Raw genomic sequence first — 21,638 nt, 5'->3', positions numbered from 1 at the left:
TGTGAAAAATTGTTACAATTTAAAATAACTGTTTTCTATTTTAATACTATAAAAAATTTTTTTTTTAAAAATCAGGATTCTTTGATGAATAGATAATTTTAAGAATTTAGAATTTTAAGTTCAAAAGAACAGAGTTTATTTGAAATATAAATATTTTGTAACATTTTAAATGGCTTTACTGTCATTTTTTATCAATTTAATATGTCCTTGCTGAATAAATTAATAGTTGCCAATTCATTTTATCATAAAAATAATTAATTAATAAATTATAAAACAAAATCTTACTGGCCCCAAACTTTTGAACGGTAGTTCTCTGTCATCCTACTATTGTCCCAAACCTGTATAACTTTAGTTTCTTGAATGGAACAAAATAGAATATATTTTTGATATTGCCAACGCAACTGAAGTCAGCGGAGTCTAAAACAACATATTTGGGTGAATATTTAAAAAAGCCATTACAAAACAGACAAACTCATCAAGAAACACAGATGGCTATACAGTAAAAGCTGTAACTTGTCATAATGGGTTTTAGGCCATTCAGTTTTGGATTCAGTTTTAGCAACCACTTTAAAAATGTAGGTGAAAGAAAACAATATGACTTTTTCTTAGCAATATTTCTTTCCTCAGTGTTACTTTATACAAGGCAGGAAGCGTCTGACAGCCGCATCTACTATGAACTCACAGAAACACACACTCACGCCGCAGTTCTCCCATCACCAACAAACAAACTGAAACTCTACATAAGTGCTCAGATCAGAGAGCGTCTTCAGAAAACAGACTAGATCTAGAAGTTACAGAAACCCCCAGAGACATTTAAATGCCTGTGACGGACACAATTCTGCTTTTTTCTGTAACTAAACAATTTCTCTGGGAAAAACTTCTTGTCTGTTCAAATTCACTTTAACGACGCATTACTGCCTCCACCACTCGTTCTCAAGTTCTTTCGTTTCTTTCAAACTATTAAAATCTGACTCACGCCAACTTGTACAATCTGTGTTCAATTGAATACAAATGAAAGTCATAACTTCTATATTTGTAAAAATGTATGTGACAACCAATTTCTTTTTAAAATCAAGTAAGGCAGGGAAACACTATACATCTATTCAAATGGTATATTTTTCCATTTTCTTATGTTTTTGTCCTATGATGGGTCGTAGGGGCATTAGGCAGGGAAACACCCAGTCCATCACAGGCCTCCACACACAATTCTTCAGTAAACACAGTTTTAAGTCATGCATCAGTCAGCTCCAAGGTATTGGAACATAATAATGTATTATTCACATAATCTGCAGCAACGGTACAAGATATAAGAAATATATACAAAAGCAAGATTGCTAGAAAGTCCGATCTGATTATGCCATACTTTGATTTATACAAGTGGTGGTCTGTGAACAGTCTAAGGATATGAAAAGGGTTTGACGTTTCAGAAACCCTGGCCTATGTCATTGCTAAAGTGTCATATTTATTTATGCTTATTTATTCTATAAGCAAAGAAAAAAAAAGTTTATTCTATAAGCAAAGAAAAAAAAAGTTGAGTAAGCAAGTAGTACTACTCATTTTTATTTGTTCAATATTTAAATAAATAATTAAATAAAGAAAGAAAGAAAAACTTGCTAAACTCCAATCGAAAGAGACCCGTTTCAATTATCTATATTTATAACGAATAAATCAGATATGACTTATGATTTATTTGAAAAGTGTACTTCATACTGAAGTAATCCTACAATCACCTATTAAAAATGCATTTTGATTATTTTGGAGCACCGGCATCAATATTCTACGCAATCTGATCCCGTATTTGAGTTTGTTATTCTCCAGAAATGAAAACCGCTTTGCATAAATGGAAGGTTGCCCAGACCAAGATTAGATTTGTTTCTGAAGAGGAATGAGATAGCAGCACTGCCACATTCAAGCAGAGAAGTGTTGATTAAACCCCTCCTTCTCCCACCCTTTCACTCTTTCTCTCTCACTCCGTCAGCTTATTACTAAGCAACATCGCAAAAGTTTTGTTTCACACAGATTTTTGAGGTCAATCTTCAAATGCTCGGAATACAAATGCGCGCCGCATATGCAAACATGCACACATACAACAAACATAAAGATAGACATATGGACACATAAAAATAACTCTGAAAGTTTCAAATACCAGCATACTTGGCTCACATACAAAGACATTGCTGCTGGACAGGCAGATGGTGGCAAAGGATCCCCGAGAGTCTTAATAAGGCGCTAGCAAAAGCTGAAGGATAGAACATCAAACTTGATCTGCTCCCTTACTGTTCTCATGGGCTTCTGTAACGAAAGCCCCTTTGAGCGACTCGACTTGAGAGACGAAGCGTGAAACTTTCTCACATATAAACACCCAAAAGACAAAAGATAATATAAAGACATTATTCCCACAAGATATTAAGTTAGATGGGAGTGTGCATACACATACTCTTTTGCCTTTAGTCTAATAATTAGAGAGTCCCCTCCAGTCAAAGCAGACATGTATGCAGCTCCCAGAGGCCAGAAGTGACTCAGAAAGAATGACTGAGAGATTCTCTTGTTTATCACTTCGTAGTAATCCCCCACACTCCCTCCTTCTCCCGCTCCACTTGCTCTCTCCTCTCCTCTACTCAAAGAAAAGGAAGAGTGAAGTAGGACGACAAACAGACCTATTTCCATCTCAATGAGGGCCAGGGGTTCGGTGTTCTACCTCACAAGAAATTACTTTCTCTTTCTGCTCTCTCCCAAAATGCTTTTAAGACCCCATGAGGTTGGAATTTTGTTGCTTTTACTCCACTTTCATTAGCGTTGAAGCTAGCGTACTCTGTAGTGTAACACATAAGATATTCCCATTCAACATTTGATCTTTCTCTTAAAGGAAAACATGCTAAATACTGCACTACACAGGTTTATTCAATCAACTACACTCCAGAATGAGAATGTCCCTCCCACAAACAACACCTATGGTGACTAGCAAGAAGCAAATCTTGATGTAACTAAAGGTGTGAGCCCCTCGAAATTTAAGCTCAAACTTCCTGTTTTCAACAGACACATGCATCAACACAGGAAAGCAAAGTACCCTCATTAAGAGATTTATTGGGGTCTTGAACTGATCTACACACTACACACTTTTTTTTATCAGCATGGACACCTGTGACCACACATTAACTGAATTCAACATTGACATGCTAAATTGATTTACAACATCTTATTTTTTTCATTAATACATTTACATATGTTTGGCCAGGTAACCCAAAAATGTGTTCATGTGGTAACATCTGGTTTTATTCAAATCAAAACAATACGTAATGACTGTAACCTGACGTAATGACTGAATCAAACTGTAAACACCAACAAAAGTTTTAAGGGTCAGATCTAGCAGAAATAGTTTCTTAATCCTGATCATTTGGTATCTTTATGGCCATCATTGCCATTCTTTAAAAGCAATAAGCCACTCGAGGTCTATCATTACAGTGATTTTACCAGTTAAGGGGGGTTTTAGGGACTTTTCATCATGCCTGATTCAAAGGAATAAAGGAATCCTTAAACTTGAAAACATCATAAGGATTAAATAAGCCCCTGTAGGTTAAGAATCAGATGGTAAAGCGTGGAATTAGCACCCTGCTAACATACACTATAGTGAAATAACAGAAAGAAGATTAGATTCCCTGGAGTGGCAGGGGAGAGAAGTATCCAAATGATGTAGATCCTTTTCATTGCCCTTGTCGCACACTCTCTCTTATCTTTAATTACTCTCTCATCCTCTCGTCTGAATGCTCACTACATTAGAGACAGTCCTCCACTTCATCTCTGCAGCAGATGACACAAGATACACCAAATGCCAAGAAAGAATCTGGCCCTGTTTTCATAAAATGTTTTCTTTCTTTAACTTCTGTAATTGGTTTAGATTCACAGATATGAACATTCAGAGCTGTTTTTGCTCCGCTTATATAAATTGATTTATCTATAACCATAAGTGCATCTCTCAACCAATTATGATGCAAAACGCCAGACCTTCATCAGATCCTAAAGCTTTTAATTCCTTCATTCAGCTGTTAAATTACACATTCAAAAGAAACGCTCTACACGACACTAACTGATTATGGGTACATCAAATGTTCTATCTATGGATTGGTCTCTGGATGCTGGGTTTAGCAATCTCAAATCGCATAGGTAGTGATACATTTCCATGGCAGAGGACTATGGGAGGGCATCTACTCAGCTAGGGCAGGGCATTTGTACCATGTTATTTGGGGCTATTCTGGGATATTTTGAGGTTTGGCCTGCATTTAAGACAGATGTTGGGCTCAACGACTGTGTCATGGATCTGGGTTCCCTTGGCAGGACTTACTTTTTCTTTCTTGCTAGCTTTCTTTGCAATATCTCCATCTCTCTCTGTCCAGCGTATCGACCCAATTGGACCCTGAACGTCCTGTTTCCCTGAAATACTTTGGCGGTTGACTCATTCAGCTAACCGCATTCTTCCAGAACTCCTCCTCTGCCGATCAGACCTGCACCGTACTCTCTGCGCACACAGACAATGGAAAAATACTCAAATAATAATTTAATCGTTAGGTTTTAGAGAGCTCTGACCAGGGAAATTGAAAAGTGTGAGTGGAAAAGAAGACAGAGAATGTGAGGGAGAAGAGAAAGAAAGACAGATTTATTTGTGTACATAAGTCAACCGCCCTTCCCATCCCGCTCACTCACTCTCTCTCTCTCTCTCTCTCTCTCCCACACATAGATACATCTACTCTATCCCTCTCTCCACAAACTAAAGCCACAAGAGACACACAATTCAGAGAAACACAATTCCTTTAAAATGTGAAACTCCCTCACACACTCTAGCATAATCATGTATGCAGAGCACACTCCAGTTACCCACAACTCACACATAAAATCAGAAAATATAACTATAAAGCTTAGTGCAGATGGACAGAGAAAGAGAATGACAAAAAAAGTAAAATAATAGCCTTATGCTACCTGCTTGAACTACATAAACATCTTCAGTAAATCTTTGGACTCACAATGATCATTGTAAAGACAGACATGCATCTAGTTTAGTCATAGGCAGACTTTTGACTAAAGTCTGCTTCACATTGCAGCTTATTTTGGTCAGAAAACACCCACTTAGACAGGAATAGACTAACTGATGGACATGTAATGCCATCAACAACATTTTTTTTTTAATATGCCATTTAGCACCGGGTTTACATAAAATGTATTATACCACAATAATAGACCAAGAGAGAGACAGACAGACAGATAGACAGACAGATAGATAGACAGACAGATAGATAGATAGATAGATAGATAGATAGATAGATAGATAGAAAGTTCTGCTCAAGGATCTCTCATTTACATGCTACTAACTGCTTTCAATACAACTCTTCACAACTGCACATGCAGTTTCAAAGATTGTGAAGCCACTAATATGGCAAACTTTGCAAGTGTTTTCCATTTTTCTGTGCAATATGCATCGGGCGTTCAGTGAACGGACTGCGGGTGGTCCATAGGTCCAAACTCATGCATGTACTCTTACAACATTTTAAACGCACTATGCCAAAAATCCATCTCCAGTCCACCAATACTGAGCCAAGGGCCAAGAGCATCTTTTCCATCTTTTCTCCTCAAGCACTTACCGGACTGACCCTCCGACTCAGGGCTCGTCTCAGACTCCATAACTTCCCAGACTGTCCAACAACTGAAAAACTGTGCTGAAAGGAGACAGATGGAGGAGAAAGGAAGAGAGAGAGAGAAGAGGTGCTCCCTTCACCCTATGTGTAGAGAACCACTCTGTGCCCCAACTGCTGTCCTGTGTTTGTCTACTGCTCCAGAGAGAGAGACAGTGAGAGAAAGAGACAGAATGGATGCATTGTGGCGCATGCAGATCGACTACTCCTGTAAGTTGCGGTCTCTCTTTTGCTCCTACTTCTCACATGCTTCTTAAAGACACAGTATCAGCGACGATACTTTTCACAAGCCTGCATATTTTCCTCACACTGTAGACTCTTTACACAAGGACTTACATATAAAATGTCTAATGTTTATGGACACCTTATGCCACTAATGAATATCAGTCAATATCAGTTTTACATTGTAAAAGGTGACCGTCCGCAATAAAACATGTGCTCACATTTACAATTATCTCATTCTGAAATTCCCCATGACACATACTAAATATCAAACGGCACACTGTCACATTATTCTGTATGAGCGCTAATGAGCAACTAGCATACCGTCAGTCTATTTCAATGAGCCTTTAGTTTGGTATAATTTTGCCAAACATCTGAATGAGCAATAGGACAACAGCTTTACAAACTATGACTCTCTTTGATGTTTGTCTGTGAGGTTAACAAGCTACAAGCACAAAGTGATTTAAAGGCATTTTGACATGTCAGTACCCAGCATTCAGCAGAAGCTGTGTTAGCAAACCGAGAATATATTGCAAGAAGTTGACACTACTATTGTTAGGTATTTAAGGGATTTGTTTAAAAGGCTCTCTGGTGAGTATTTGAGCTTTTAAATTGCAGTGTTGAAGTACAGTACATACCTTCTGCTCTTCGACCCCCTAGGGAAAATAATTCTGATGTTTAGGCTCACAGTGAGGTTGTTCCTGCTCTCACCATCATCAAACAGAAGGTGCTCTAGTTCTCAGAGGGAGCAAAAGAGTGAGCTCAGAGATTTTCTCTTTTATCATTAATCAGTTGAAACAAATCTGAAAATACTGTTATAAATCTGATCAAACAATCACCCTAAATATAAATATAACATCCCACCGTCCCTTCAGAGCATCTCCAAAGCCACGCCTCCTTCTAAACATATGAACACGTAAAGCAGGAAGCAAACAAAAGCTTCACGAGAGACGGCGTTAAACTACCTCACGTCTCAAAGCACATAACATTACAATAATAATAAACATTAACAACTTAAAGAGCACTGACCTGTATCACCTGACTGCTGCAGATTAATTTCGGCATTGATAGTGTTGCCATTGAAACGCATAAATTTGAGTCACGAACCGCTCCGAGTATAACGTCACAGTTTTCCATCTCTTCAAAATTGCAGTAGTTATGGTGTGAACGCAGCATGAAGCTTGTTGTTTTGGATTAGGAGGAACTGTAAAAGGTGGCTTCTGTTTCGGATGTGTGATTGGTGACTGACGTCTGTCTAACTCTGCACAGCATGAAACACGCTGATGATGTGTGATGTCTCCCTATAGGCGGAGGTATGGAACTGTACGTTGACAGGCTGGTAGGACATCGTATCATTGCATTCGGAACGATATTGTCCTACACCTTCCATATACGATATACTGTATATATTCATTTAAATACATTTAGACCACTTAACTTAGTGATTGCTATCAGGATGTGAAGAGACTTTCAACCAGCATAACAAAAAAACAATCTGGACCTACCCTGCATTTAATATACACATATAACTATACTGGACTTATAATTAACTATGTAGTTAATAATTAACTATATATTCAGATTTATAACTGTACAGTATATTCAGATTTGATATAATATCCTGTGTGGTACCCATAACCAAGCATGTAAGCATGCATGCAAGTAAGCAAAATAAGCGAGTAAGTGAGCAAGTAAGAATTACATACTGTAAGTAAATAAGTAAATACTTAAATAAATACATACATGAATAAATAAATGAGCAGTATAATGTTTAGATGAAGGTCTTAGATGAAAAAATTTAAAAAATGTAAAAGTTAAAAAGTCTCAGTAAATCTAAATGTCTCTGTAAAAAAACAACAACAACAGCACATTAATTAAAAGCAGAGCATACTGTAATAGAGTGTATTAGGGTCTGTGTTTCTGCATATGCCTCATGAGAAGTTGTGTGTGATCACGGTTATAAATACGGGTGCAAAAATTGCATTCATTTATTAAATAAATTGTCCACTAGTTCAGCTATGTCATTGTCTTCGTATTAATAAATCTGATTAATAAACGCTTATGTCCAGTATATCTATACACTACTATAAAACAATCTGAAAATTGACAACACACACACATTTGTTTCACTATATTTGTGAGGACATCTCATAGACTTCCATTGTTTTCAGGTTAATGATATTTGTTAATCGCCTGACCGACCCCTACCCCTAAACCAATAAACATAAACATGATTTGGTCGATTTACAAGCCTTTTTAACAAGTGAGGTCCAGCTTAATCAGTGTTCAACCCAATACACCCTTAAAGGGTGACTTAAAAAGTATATTTGGCAGGGCCCATTTTGCAGCAGCATGTGCATGGGAAAAAATACAACATTCGTTGGCAGGCCAGTCAAATTGTAAAAAGACAACATCCGCCAAATAAACTATGCACACATCAAATATAAAAGTTCACAAAAATAAGTGAACAAAATAAATACACAATGAGTATTATACTTGTCTTTTGCCAAAAGAACAGAATATTGTAGCCAACATCCTCCCCTGCTGGCCTCCATAAACAATGACAGGCCACAAGCAAATGTCTTTGCAAATATGTATCAAAGGTAGTTTGTGACTAAAACAAATTACAAACTTTGACCAATACCTTATAATTATGATTAATAAAATAAGTAATTATGTTTTATACTATAGGATATACTTTTCCAACTTTGTCAGTTATTGAAAATTACTGAAAAAAAAAAATTATGTACAAAGTTACTTCTAGCAGATGAAATAATTTAAGAGACAAGCATAACTAGAAAACTACAATACATTTTTTTTTAAATTCCCTGATATTTCAAAGTTTTCTATGATCATAGGAGACCCTAATAGACAGTTGTTTGGCTGTGTTATAAACATGTAGTAGTGCACTCACTGCTGTCCACTGAGAGATGGCATTGGAATTCAGGGAACTGCGTCTCCACAGGAACACTGATGGTGCGACGCAGCAGTCTGGATTGGCAGGTGTCAGTCCTGTTCCCCTGTAGGAGCAGAGGGTGTATCTGAGAACGGGACACATAAAAGAGAAACAAATACACAATTACTCATCTCATGAATAATATATTACATTTATATCGAAGAGATTCAAGTTAAGTTAAAAAGACAATCAGAGGCAGCAAGACATGAAGAATTCAATAAAACAAGCACACATAAAGAATTTGACTTTTTAATCAAAGAGATTCTAGCTACTTAAATTACTTTTATTGTCATTTCATATATAATGCCATGTCATAATCATGCAATAAAAGCAGCTAAAGATCATCATAGGGACAAAATATATATTTTCAATAAATATATAAAAATAAATATTATTTTATGGACAGTAAGAAATATTTTTAGCCAGAACATTTTCTCAATTCACACACTATTGGCAGGTGAAAAAGATGGTGGCAAAAAGATGAGAGGAAAACATAAGGAGAAAGAGAGAGCTTAACTCTGGGGAATTCAGTGTAAGATCTGGGCACCTCGCTCTGACTTTCTGTATGACTTTGCTTACCTTCCCAGAATCATGTTTCCGGCACACATTCAATCCTCATGGTATTAAAACCAAACTCTCTAAGCATGCATTCTCTTGAGTCTGTGCTAGTGTGCTTTTGTTGTTCTTGTCAACCGTAAATTTGCCCTCAAGAAACAGTCCACGTTCAATTTCAGCCACAGCAATCTGGTTTAACTGACAGTCTAAACCAATAACAATGCCATTTTTGTTTCATAACTAGGGCTGGGTACCGAGTTCGATACTTTTTAGGTACCGACCGAATTGCCTCGATACTATCGAGTATCGAAAAATGACGGTACCAGATCGGTACCAGATTTCGATACCTAAGGGGTTAACTCGTCAACGTCAGTGCTCAAACAAATACATATGAAATGCACAACGACACACCTAAAACATACTCATATGAGACGCGCGCTCGCACACAAACTGTCCACGCACATACTCATATGAGACGCGCGCGCGCACACACAAACTCTCCATGCACATACTCATATGAGACGTGAGCGCACACACACACACACAAACTCGTGCACATACTCATGAGACGCGAGCACACACACACACACACACACACACAATACCCTAAAGATGTGGAAAAGTCGATCAAAAGTGTGGCTACATTTCTCCAGGCTCAATGCCAACAGCGCGCGATGCAGTATTTGCGGTAAAATAATTGCTGCAAAGACCGGTACCACGACAGATATGATGAAGACCTTGACAGTGCACGGAGTAAACATAAGAGCAGAAAGTTGCTCCGTCTTCGACCGGTAAATGAAGAGATGCCTTGTTGATCACTCTGACAGTGTTTATATTGCAATAATGACCTACTGAATGTACACTGCCGTTCAAAAATGTGTTGGTTAGTCAGAATTTCTTTTCTGTAAGGATGCATTAAAGTGATCAAAAATGACCTTAAAACATGTGTAATGTTACAAAAGATTTCTGTTTCAAATAAATTATGTTCTTATGAAATTTTCATCATGAAAAAAAAATATCATAGTTTCCACAATATTAAGCAGCAAACTGTTTTCAAATTTCTGAAGGATCATGTGACACTTAAGTAATGATTTTGAAAATTCAGCTTTGACATCACAGGAATAAATTAAATTTTGAAATATATTCAAATAAGATTTTAAATTGTAATACTATTTCACAATGTTACAAGTTTTACTGTATTTTTGATCAAACAAATTCAGCTTTGGTGAGCATGAGCTCTTTATAAAAAAAAAAATTGTTCCTTTGTGCACTGGCTAAGGAGCATGAGTCAAACTGAAAAAAATAAAACCTTGCTCTGAGGTAATGTGTTATGTAATCTTGTTAAAATGTATTTCATAAAATTGGTATCGAAAAAAGTATCGTTCAGGAACCAGTATCGAAATCAAGGTATCGGTATTGGTATCGACATTTTTTTAACGATACCCAGCCCTATTCATAACTGATATTTTCCAAATACTAAAAATATGAAGTGAGTGAAATTAGATTCATTTTATTACTTGTCATATTAACATCACCCTACAAGCTGATTATTTTCTTGACCTGTACTTGGGAGTGAAGTACTTGATCTGAAGTAAATCAGTGCTAAAGGGCTTGGCATAAATTATAGCACACACACAGCTAGTTAAAAATAATATAACCTAACCCACACCCTAACAGAACACTTTCTGCATTTTTATAAAAATAAAATTCAATAAAATAAAATAAAGATATATTAAAAATCGAATAAAACTTTTTATATACAGCTAGTTATAAATACTATAACCTAACCCTAACATCCACCGTAAATGAAACCATTTACAATAAATAAAAAAATGTTTTTTTTTTAAAGTTTTTATAGTGTTTTTACAAATGAGGATATTCACAAAAGGGATACAGTAAATTTAATAAAAACATAATACTAAACGAAACGTGCAATACTAAAAAGAATCTAAAAGCTGCAAGGGCCAAGCATCCCCGCAAACTCATAGAAAATAGTTAAAACAATCCAAAGTTTTTATTTAGTACAGTGGCTAAATTAACAAATAAACAGACATCCACTGAACTGAATATTTCATTACAGTTCAGTAGTAATGACTTCACTGAGAAAATCATTATAAATACAATTATAAATGTACAACCTTTGACAGCATCTTATGATTGAGCCTCATATATCACTCCCAAAGAATAATTGCAGTGCTTTACAACCATAGGACAGGAAGAGCTAAAACTTTGTCACTGCATCTAACAACATGTTTATTTGATCCCATGCCAACTTTAAATTACAAATGAATTGATCCTGATCTTAGTGCTGCGTTTGACACTACAGTTCATGACATACATTGATTATAAAATTGCACTGGAATTCAGGGACAGGCTTTGAGGTGGTTTAGATCCTACCTGTCTGACTGTTACCATTTTGTTTATGTAAATTGAGAATTATATAATTTAAAGGGTTAGTTCACCCAAAAATGAAAATTCTGTCAGTAATTACTCACCCTCATGTTGTTCCAACCCTGTAAGACCTTCGTTCATCTTCGGATCACAAATTAAGATATTTTTGATGAAATCTGAGCGCTGTCTCACTCCTCCATAGGCTTCTAAGGGAATGAAACTTGCTGGCCCAGAAAAGTTATTAAAGACATCGTTAATATAGTCCAAGTGACTACAGTGGCTCAATCTTAAGTTTATCAAGCGACGAGAATACTTTTTGTGCGCAAAAAAACAAACAAAAATAACGACTTTATTCCACTATTCATTTCCTTCTCTCTGGGCCTCGAGTGAGTTCACGTAGTGTTTTAGCGTAGCGCGTCTGTGTTGCACGTCACACGCATAACGCACATGACCAGCGTCGGCCAATAGTGAGCCTACGTGGTGACGTGCAACACAGACGCGCTACGCTAAAACACTACGTGAACTCACTCGAGGCCCAGAGAGAAGGAAATAAATAGTGGAATAAAGTCGTTATTTTTTTATTTATTTTTCGCACAAAAAGTATTCTCGTCGCTTGATAAACTTAAGATTGAGCCACTGTAGTCACTTGGACTATATTAACGATGTCTTTAATAACTTTTCTGGGCCTGCAAGTTTCATTCCCTTAGAAGCCTATGGAGGAGTGAGACAGCACTCAGATTTCATCAAAAATATCTTAATTTGTGTTCCAAAGATGAACGAAGGTATTACGGGGTTGGAACAACATGAGGGTGAGTAATTACTGACAGAATTTTCATTTTTGGGTGAACTAACCCTTTAACACCAGTAAAGTGTGCAGTGCCATTGTTACGCTAATGATAGGAGGATAACATACCATATCACAAAGCTCAAATCATCTCAAACTTGTTTCTTGAACATGGCAATTAGCAGAGGTGTGGACTCGAGTCATGTGACTTGGACTCGAGTCAGACTCGAGTCATGAATTTGATGACTTCAGACTCGACTCGACAAAATGTACAAAGACTTGCAACTCGACTTGGACTTTAACATCAATGACTCGTGACTTCACTTGGACTTGCGCCTTTTGACTCGAGAAGACTTGCTACTTTCCATGAAAACTGGGGAAAAAAATGTCCACACGGCCGCGCCGCTCTCAGTTTCTGCATCTGTGAAAAAAATGTGCACCACCGGTATGCATGCAGAGAGCGCGCGCGCTGCCTGCACGACATCCAATCACTGTAGTCCCACGTTGTTTTGATTCGACAGCATCTAACACCCGTTTCACACATACTCCGTTTGCAGTGCGTATGCGCCAGCGGTGCGTATTTTTTTCCCTGCCCATGTTAACAGGTTAGAGCTTTCACACTGCACGCGGTTGAAGTCCGTCGATCCGTTCCAGGTGCGGTGCGTATACAGCAGTGCAGAGATCGTTTCCGCACCGAGTCTATTTCTGCTGTGCTGCAAACGCTGAATTAAAGTGACAGCGCATGTTTCGTGGTCAAAATGAACACAGATTGACCTAAAAATGTAGTAATTCCACCATGAATGCTATTAATTAAATAATATGTAGTAATCTCACCATAAATGTATTTAATTAAATACTATTTTCACTTTAAGACCAGGGAAAGCAAGGAAAACTACAATTTACCTCAACAAGGCGACATAATGAACGACACTCTCATTCGTGGAGGTGGAAAAAAATGTTCATTGACATGCGAGATTTATTGTATTAATTTAAATATAAAAGAAAAGGCATGAGAGTCGGCTGTTTTTTATATAAGTAGCCTACATGGTTAAATATTTGACCACTTGCTTTAGGAACTTAATATAAGTAATGCATTGAATAATAGGCCTACGTTGTTTAAATTGTGTTTAAACGTGCATACGTCTATTAAAGAGTATATGTGTATAAAATGTTCTGTTTTTCTGACATTTAATTAATGTCATTGTATAAAAAGAGGTTTAAATAAATACAAATCTTACAGACATACATGATTTGTATACATTTTATTTCTGTGGTAGAGGACTTGAAATGACTCGAAACTAAAATGGTAGGACTTTGGACTCGACTTGAGACTTGTTGGCTTTGACTTTTGACTCGACTCGGGACTTGCATCATCTTTGACTCGACTTGACTCGGGACTCGAGGGCAAAGACTTGAGACTTACTTGTGACTTGCATAACAATGACTTTGTCCCACCTCTGGCAATTAGTTCACTATACTCAAATGGACAACACAATAGAGCATCTTTGGGATGTGGTGGAACGGTAGATTCGCATCACTGATGTGCATTGTGCAGCCGACAAATCTGCAGCAACTGCGTGACGCTATTACGTCAATATGGACCAAAACCTCTAAGAAATGTTTCCAGAACCTTGTTTAATCTATGCCATGAAGAATAAAGGCAGTTCTGAAAGAAAAAGAGGGTCCAAACCAGTACTAGCAGGTGTACCTATAATAAAGTGTCCGATGAGTGTATTTCACCTAGGCCATATGAAATTTCTAAACGATCTAAGTTGACAGAGTGTGTTAAAGATATACAATACTAGCCTGGCTCCGCCCTCCTACGTACTTCCGCTCAATTTCATTTTCCTTCAGTACTACGTCTGGGACTGCTGTATATTCTTAGGTTTCCAGAATCAAATTTTTTGTAGGACCAATCAGCGAATAGAGGGAGTGGCTGAGAACGATGACGTTGATGTGATCACACACATGACTAGCGTCGGCCAATAGTGAGCCTACGTGTGACGTACAACACACAGACGCGCTGCTTTATCAAGACTCGAGGAACAGAGAGAAGGAAATGAATAGTGGAATAAAGTCGTTTTTTTTTTTTTTTTTGCGCTCAAAAAGTATTCTCGTCGCTTTATAAACTTTATAAAAGACAGACATCTTATTCTAAACATAATCCTCTGATCATTCGGACGACCACACGTTAGCGATTGGTTATGGCAGATCCTGAGTGACTCTGGGCAGATCCAATAGTTTTGAACTTTAACAGAGAACCCGCCTTCAAGGAAGTAAACGTTTCTCAATGGAGCGAGGCCAGACTCTCTGTACAAATGAAATGTACGAGAGTCTGGTAGAACCAGGCTAATACAATACTGGATGACCAGTACATTTCTTCTTTTAAATTCAGATAAGACAGAGATATTAGTTACTGGACCAAAAACCTGGACACAGAATCTCTTAAAATTCCATTTGCATCTGGAAGAATGTAGGCTACTGTTGCTTCGTCTTCTACAGTTAAAGATCTAGGTGTTATATTAAACAGCAACTTGTCTTTTGACAATCATATTTTGCATGTTACAAAAATAACCTTCTTCCACCTCAGAAACATCGCCAAGCTATGTTATGCTATCGGGTTCTGATGCAGAAAAGCTAGTTCATGCATTCATGACCTCTAGACTATATTACTGTAATGCACTACTAGGTGGGTGTCCTGCATCCTCAATAAACAAGCTCCTGTTAATCCAAAATGCAGCTGCTAGTTCTCACCAGGTCAAGAAAATATGATCATATAACCACAATTTTATCATCTCTGTCATCTCTGCACTGATTACCTATTACCTAGTCTGCATCGACTACAAAATATTGCTACTTATAAGGCCCTAAATGGTTTAGCTCCTGTGAATTTAAAGGAGAACTCCGGTCAATTTTAACATTGAGCTCATTTTTGTGTAAATTTGGAGTGCTGTCAGTACAGAGAATAACGACAAAAATCGGTGTTGCCTACACCGTGTTATCGAAGTCCACAGTAGTCGATTGTCGAGTTCACGCGCGTGAATATTGGATCGTATGAGTTCGACAATCAACTACTGTGGACTTCGACCGAAAATAGGATGTAAATACAGGTATGTGCGCTGGCTGAATTAACATCACTTTTATTCAAATCTTTCACATCTACTGCAGTCAGATTCACCGTGTTCACTCTGAAGGAATCACTCACATGACCTGTGCACTTGTAATGACACATCAAGGATGTTAAGAGGCTAAAAGCAGGTTTAAAACTTGCACCATTTAAAGGCTGTATCAGTGATTTCAGGCCCAAATTTTTTTTTATCACATTCATCTAATCTTTCCTAACGATCCGCTAGCTGCCCGCCCCATAAGCATGCCGTCAAAAAAACGCGTCTCTGTAGGTAGCCTAGGCTCTGAAATCTGCACACAAAAACAATTGGTTTCACCAACCACTCAAAACCAAAACAAATAGTGTTCCAACCAATCACCGACAGGGGAAGGAAAGATTAGATGAATGTGATAAATTTTAAAAAGAGGATAACACGGTGTAGGCAACACCGATTTTTGTTGTTGTTCTCTGTACTGACAGCACTCCAAATTTACAAAAAAATTAGCTCAATGTTAAAATTGACCGGAGTTCTCCTTTAACCGATCTTCTATCACACTACAATCCATCACACTCTTTAAGGTCACAAAACTCTTTGGTAGTACCTTGAATAGCAAAGTCCACTAAAGGAGGGAGATAATTTTCATATTTAGCTCCTATAATGTGGAATAGCCTTCCTGATAATATTTTGGGCTTAGTCACTTTCTCCCAGTTTAAATCTAGATTAAAGACACATCTCTTAAGCCAAACATTCATATAGGCTATGCATCTTATAACCTTGTACTCCAGTTATAACATACCAGATGCACATGATTATCTTTTGATTGAAATGTTATGAACAGCAGCTACGTTATTTAATTTCCATTTGCTTTTCTGTTTCTACCTAGGGTTGCTAACTAAAGATTCACCAGCCCCAGTTTGGATCCAGCCTCTTACAAAGATTTCAGATGACCTAAAACCTGTTAAGAGATGATCCCAAACCCTGTGAGGACTTCAGATGACCCCAACTCTAAATCAACATACAAAACATATATTGTCATCATTGCTTAACCATGCTCATTGTTTTTGCTTAAATGAATACACAACAATAGCAAGTTTCAAGTATTTGTAGAAAAAGACAACACTGTTCATTACTTTTATCAAAGGTGCCTTTATAATCTGTTAATGTTACTTCACTTTATCAAACATTTTCTTGTTTTATTTCATTATTATCGGTTTAAACATTGGGTAATACACATAGTAATATAAAAAGAAGAGAGCTCTAGGCAAATGTGGTTGAGTAAAGCACTCCCAATTAGTAGTAACATCTAGGAACCTTTCTGTAGACCAGCAGGTATAACTATATAAAAAAAATAAATAATAATAAGTACAGCAAGTAAACAAATTGCTCAGAGCATTAAAGATCTGGCATGGCCTGGAGAGAATCTGTCTCTTGATCCTCCTTCAGCAGAGAATCATTCACCACTGTTCTGCCAGGCCACTAATAGATGTCTGGAGATTTATTACAGCGCTGCTCTCCGGCTGATAACAGAGGCTTCGACATACAAGGTGAGCTATGGGGGAACGGAAAATCCTTTATCGACCATGGTACACAGCATATATTCTTTGCAAGTGTGGGCCACATATTGATCATCCCCGTGAAACACTGTGTGTCTTAGCTGCCATGGCGAAAAGTGAGCTCAGGGAGCCTGCTGATGTACCACATTTCTGCACATGTCACGATGACAAACTACACACAGCTACACGCCATCCGCTCTCATGTGCTTGCACTAGTTCAGTCCAGCAGATAATACATCCCCCTTCTGCCTCTTCCCTTCTTTTTTCTCACTCTCTATTTTTTGTTTTACTTTTAGTATTCATTTCTGCACAAAAATACAAAATAAAAGTGTAATTTATTTCTGTGACTATACTAACTAAATTTTTAATGTGATTTACAAGACCTGTGTCAATACAGGCATACCAAAGCTGTTCAGTGAAGTTTAATTCCAAAATATTTGACCACCACTGAATGTGGTTTCAGTGATCTGATGACAAAATGTTTTAAACCAACACCTGTACACTGTCTACTTGATTGGATCACCTGCAATGCATGTAAATACCTTAGCCAATTAAGAAAATTCCATAATTATAACAATTGTAAGGGCATATGTTAAAATGAGAAAAGGCTCTTGTGTGTGTAATACCTCCTCCCTGTCCAGCAGCAACATCTGATAGTCAGTGACCACGCAGAATTTGGGGTTCCACACAGCATGTTCAGCATACGGGTGACCATAAGACATCCAGTTGCCGGGAGGACCCCTCATATCTGACAGAAAGAAGGAAGACCAGAAAAAGAGAATGATGATAATGTCATCAAAAAAGCCCCAGGAAAAATCAGGAGAGACATGTGACGTGAAGGAATTTATGCGTTTCCTTTTTTGGATCATGTATTTACAGACTGGTTTGTGACTTTGAATTTACTCCTCCTCTTTACAAAGGTCAAATAAAATCCTGAAAGAGCTACAAAGCAAAACAGCTCCTGAACTTGAAAGCAGACACGTCTTCTACCCGGAACACATTTATATGGTAATGAGCCCCCTGCTCGTCATCTCTTGTCTCTCGACAACGAGATTACCAAATATTGCACCAAGTGAGCAAGAAATATTGCCATGTTAATTTGAGTTTGATAGAGAATGTAAATAAAGTGAACCACATTGTCATAATGTTGCTTTTTTGCATGAATCTCATACGGAGACAGCGATGTGCCGCATGGAGTGTTAAAGAGGTCTCTTTCCTCTATAATATAACCTCACACACAAGTCATGTTATTTTAGGCTTCCTGAGATCTGAACCTGTGCTCCACATTGGATGGATGCTGCTTTCACTGAGCCATTTGAAGGATCGATGTGTCATTTTTGGTCCATTTGTTTTTGTGTGAAAGTTGAACACTACCTAATGTTTTTTTTTTACCTTTTCGAGATTGGAACAGAAAAGTGCAAAATATCAAACCATTTCATATTCACTGTTACACTAATTAAGATATTATTAAACTATACATGAATTCGTAATGTTTCAGAGCTACTGTGCTGTGAGAGCAGAGCACCCATGAACACAGTTTCCAACCGTAAAGCACAGCAAGTGTAACGGCTAAACTTCCACTCATTAATTATTTGGCCGTAAAAGGCCTTTTACCTCCATTTAGAAATGGAGGTTCACCATGAATGTGAATAAGAACAGAGTCCAGTAGATTTGTTCAGTGTTCTGAGACAAGATGAGATTAATATCTAACATTAAGACATACACTACCATTCAAATGTTTGGGGTCATACACTACCATTCAAATGTTATTTAATATCGTGATGACTCACGAGTTGAGTATTTGCGCTAAATCTGCGCAGATTTGACTTACACGAACTTCCCCTGCCAAATTGTAACCTACCAAATCAGCTAGTGATTTGACAGAGTTACCCACCACAGTTGGTTTTGGCGGGTGTTCATTTCAAACCATGGTAGTATATGTAAAAAAAAATGCACTTTAATTTACTTTGTCAGAGTCAATTTTAAGATGTCAAATTTAAATGAATTGTGACTGAAATTTAAATGAATGATCAAAACCATTCAAATCGAGATGGCAGCTGTCTGCCACCAACAGTCTATTTTATTTTCCTATTTTAGGAGAAATATCTGAGACTGAGGTGATCCTTAAACTATGAACTATGAAAGAGTGTGATAAAAAATCTGATCAACAGAACATCTTTATGGCTCTTTATGGCTGACCAGATGTTTCTATGCTCAAAGAACCTATTCAAGAGCCCTTATTCTGATGGAAAAACCCTCGATCTCTGTGTTCTTGATGTATGAAGATGCAGGTGGCCAGAAACACACAAATCATGGTGTTTGGGGAGAACAATTATCAACCTCCCCAAAACCTCAGTGTAATTTTCTAGAATTTCTTTGTCAACTTGAAATTATATTTGAAGGAAAGAGCCATTTAGAAATGAGAACCCTTCAGAGATGCAATAAGAAAGAGAGAGGTTAGAGTTAATACACAGAAATTTAATTCAGAAATCCATGTCTGTCAATGAAAGATATCACATGACCTTTTGACTTGATTTGATTATAGTTCAGTGAAAACATGCAACACAATGATAAACCTTGCTTTCGATTTATTTGACTATACCCGTCAAATAAATTCCGTCCTTCAGGTGAGATGTTAAACCGAGGTCCTGACTCTCTGTGGTCACAAAAAAATCCCAGGATGTCTTTCGAACGAGTATGGGTGTAACCCCGGCATCCAGGCCAAATTTGCCCAGTGGCCTCTGTCCATCATGGCCTCCTAATCATCCTCATATATATATATATATATATATATATATACACACACAGTATATATATATATATATACACAGTATATATATATATACATACTACTTGGCTTCTTCACTCTGTCTCCTCTCCACCAATAAGCTGGTGTGTGGTGGGCGTAAAGATGCATAATTTTCCACATTTCTCACGTCTTAGTCAATGTCATTACCATTATTGTAACCATAAGCAACATTGTGTGAGTTTTTGTAGGTGTTTGTGAGAGTGTTTGTATACAAGACCATTGCATCCTGTAATCTTGCGGTAAAAAAAGAGAAGTCTTATCTTGTAATTCAATGTGATTGTGCAGATGCAATTAGCATTGCAGCAGTGTTTTGAATGCCGGACCCTGCACAATCAATGCCTGCTAGATAATGAGCAGTACACTTAATAGCCCCATCGAAGGGACACAGACAGACACACACAGCTCGAGATTTAAGACAACCATTACAAGTCTATCTATCATACACACAAACACTCACACTGCTTTAGAAAGAGAAGCATAACTAGTTAGAAATTGTACCTACAAGAGAAACTAACCACTATCTGGAAACAAGAATATTACATTACTGACATATTTCAGTAGTTGCTGACAACTACTTTTATATAACTTTACTTAACATAGACTACAAGAACTGAACTGGAACCTTATAAGTGACTGAATGTACAGTATATACTCTCGATAGGCAGCAATGCAATGCATTCTAGGACTGCAGACAACTACAGACAAGCAAATAAATTAAACAATAAAATATGACTTTGTATTTGTAGCATGCATATTCTGCTGTACTTGTGTTCCATTCATGTGTATGTTAACCTAGTTTTCTAGTGTGTGCCAGTTAATCACTAATTAAGTTCACCTGTTGTTCATTTAGTTTTCTCATTTACCTCTGTGCATTTAAGTCCTCAGTTTCCTTTGTTCATTTGTTCATTATTGTTGCGCTTAGCTTGGTTGTTCTGTTCCTGCCTGAGAGTTTGTTCCTGATTGTTTTGGTTTAATAAGAGTTCTTGTTATAACTTTAAACTGCTGCGATCAGATCCTATTTCTCCTCGTCTCTGTACCCCGCATGTGACAGTATTCAGTTGACACTGTTTTTTACTCCCTAATATCAGATGTATACACTCTTGATTCCTGACAGGATATTGTTGCTTAAACTGAGCAGTGACCCAGTGCACAAGGTGTGTAATTAAACGTGATATGCTGCTCCATTCCATCTCCTGTCAAGAAATTAGTGCCTGGTCTTATTCTCAGTTTCTTTAAAGTGTCATTTAATGGCTTACGGCTTCACGCTATTATAGGGAGGGCAATTGGTCTCTTTATCTTAGCAGGCAGTTTTCTGCTTTTCTAAATAAGCACTTCAAAATGACCACTGCTGTGATTTTATCAAATCATTTATAGCGGTTTTGTTAGAAGACGTTAATAATTTTTTGAATTATTGCCTTTTCCTTTTAATCTGCTAAATCCATTCGTGATGTGGTTACATCAAAAAGGAGATTACTTTATGCCACTGCCAAAGTGAAGCTCTTATCAGTGCAATAACATGCACACAAGGGAGGGGAGGAGGGAGGGAGCGAAACACAAATGGCAAAAGAGAGAGACAGAAA

At 37.4% G+C, this 21,638-nt stretch overlaps 1 protein-coding gene across 1 annotated transcript in view; it reads right to left on the bottom strand.

Moving 5' to 3' along the window:
- The window catches only part of dab2ipb (DAB2 interacting protein b), a 163,274-nt gene that overhangs the window by 121,130 nt on the left and 20,506 nt on the right, over window positions 1-21,638 (bottom strand). Inside the window, exons 2-3 of the mRNA XM_084413787.1 lie at window positions 17,876-17,997; window positions 8,818-8,944 (exon numbers count right to left, since the gene is read on the bottom strand). Coding sequence (XP_084269913.1) covers window positions 8,818-8,944; window positions 17,876-17,997 — 249 coding nt within the window. The remainder of the gene's footprint in view (window positions 1-8,817; window positions 8,945-17,875; window positions 17,998-21,638) is intronic.

This window comes from Rutilus rutilus (genome assembly GCF_951802725.1).
Source record: "Rutilus rutilus genome assembly, chromosome: 7".
NCBI lineage: Eukaryota > Metazoa > Chordata > Actinopteri > Cypriniformes > Leuciscidae > Rutilus > Rutilus rutilus.
This window is presented reverse-complemented; position numbering and strand designations above follow the sequence as displayed.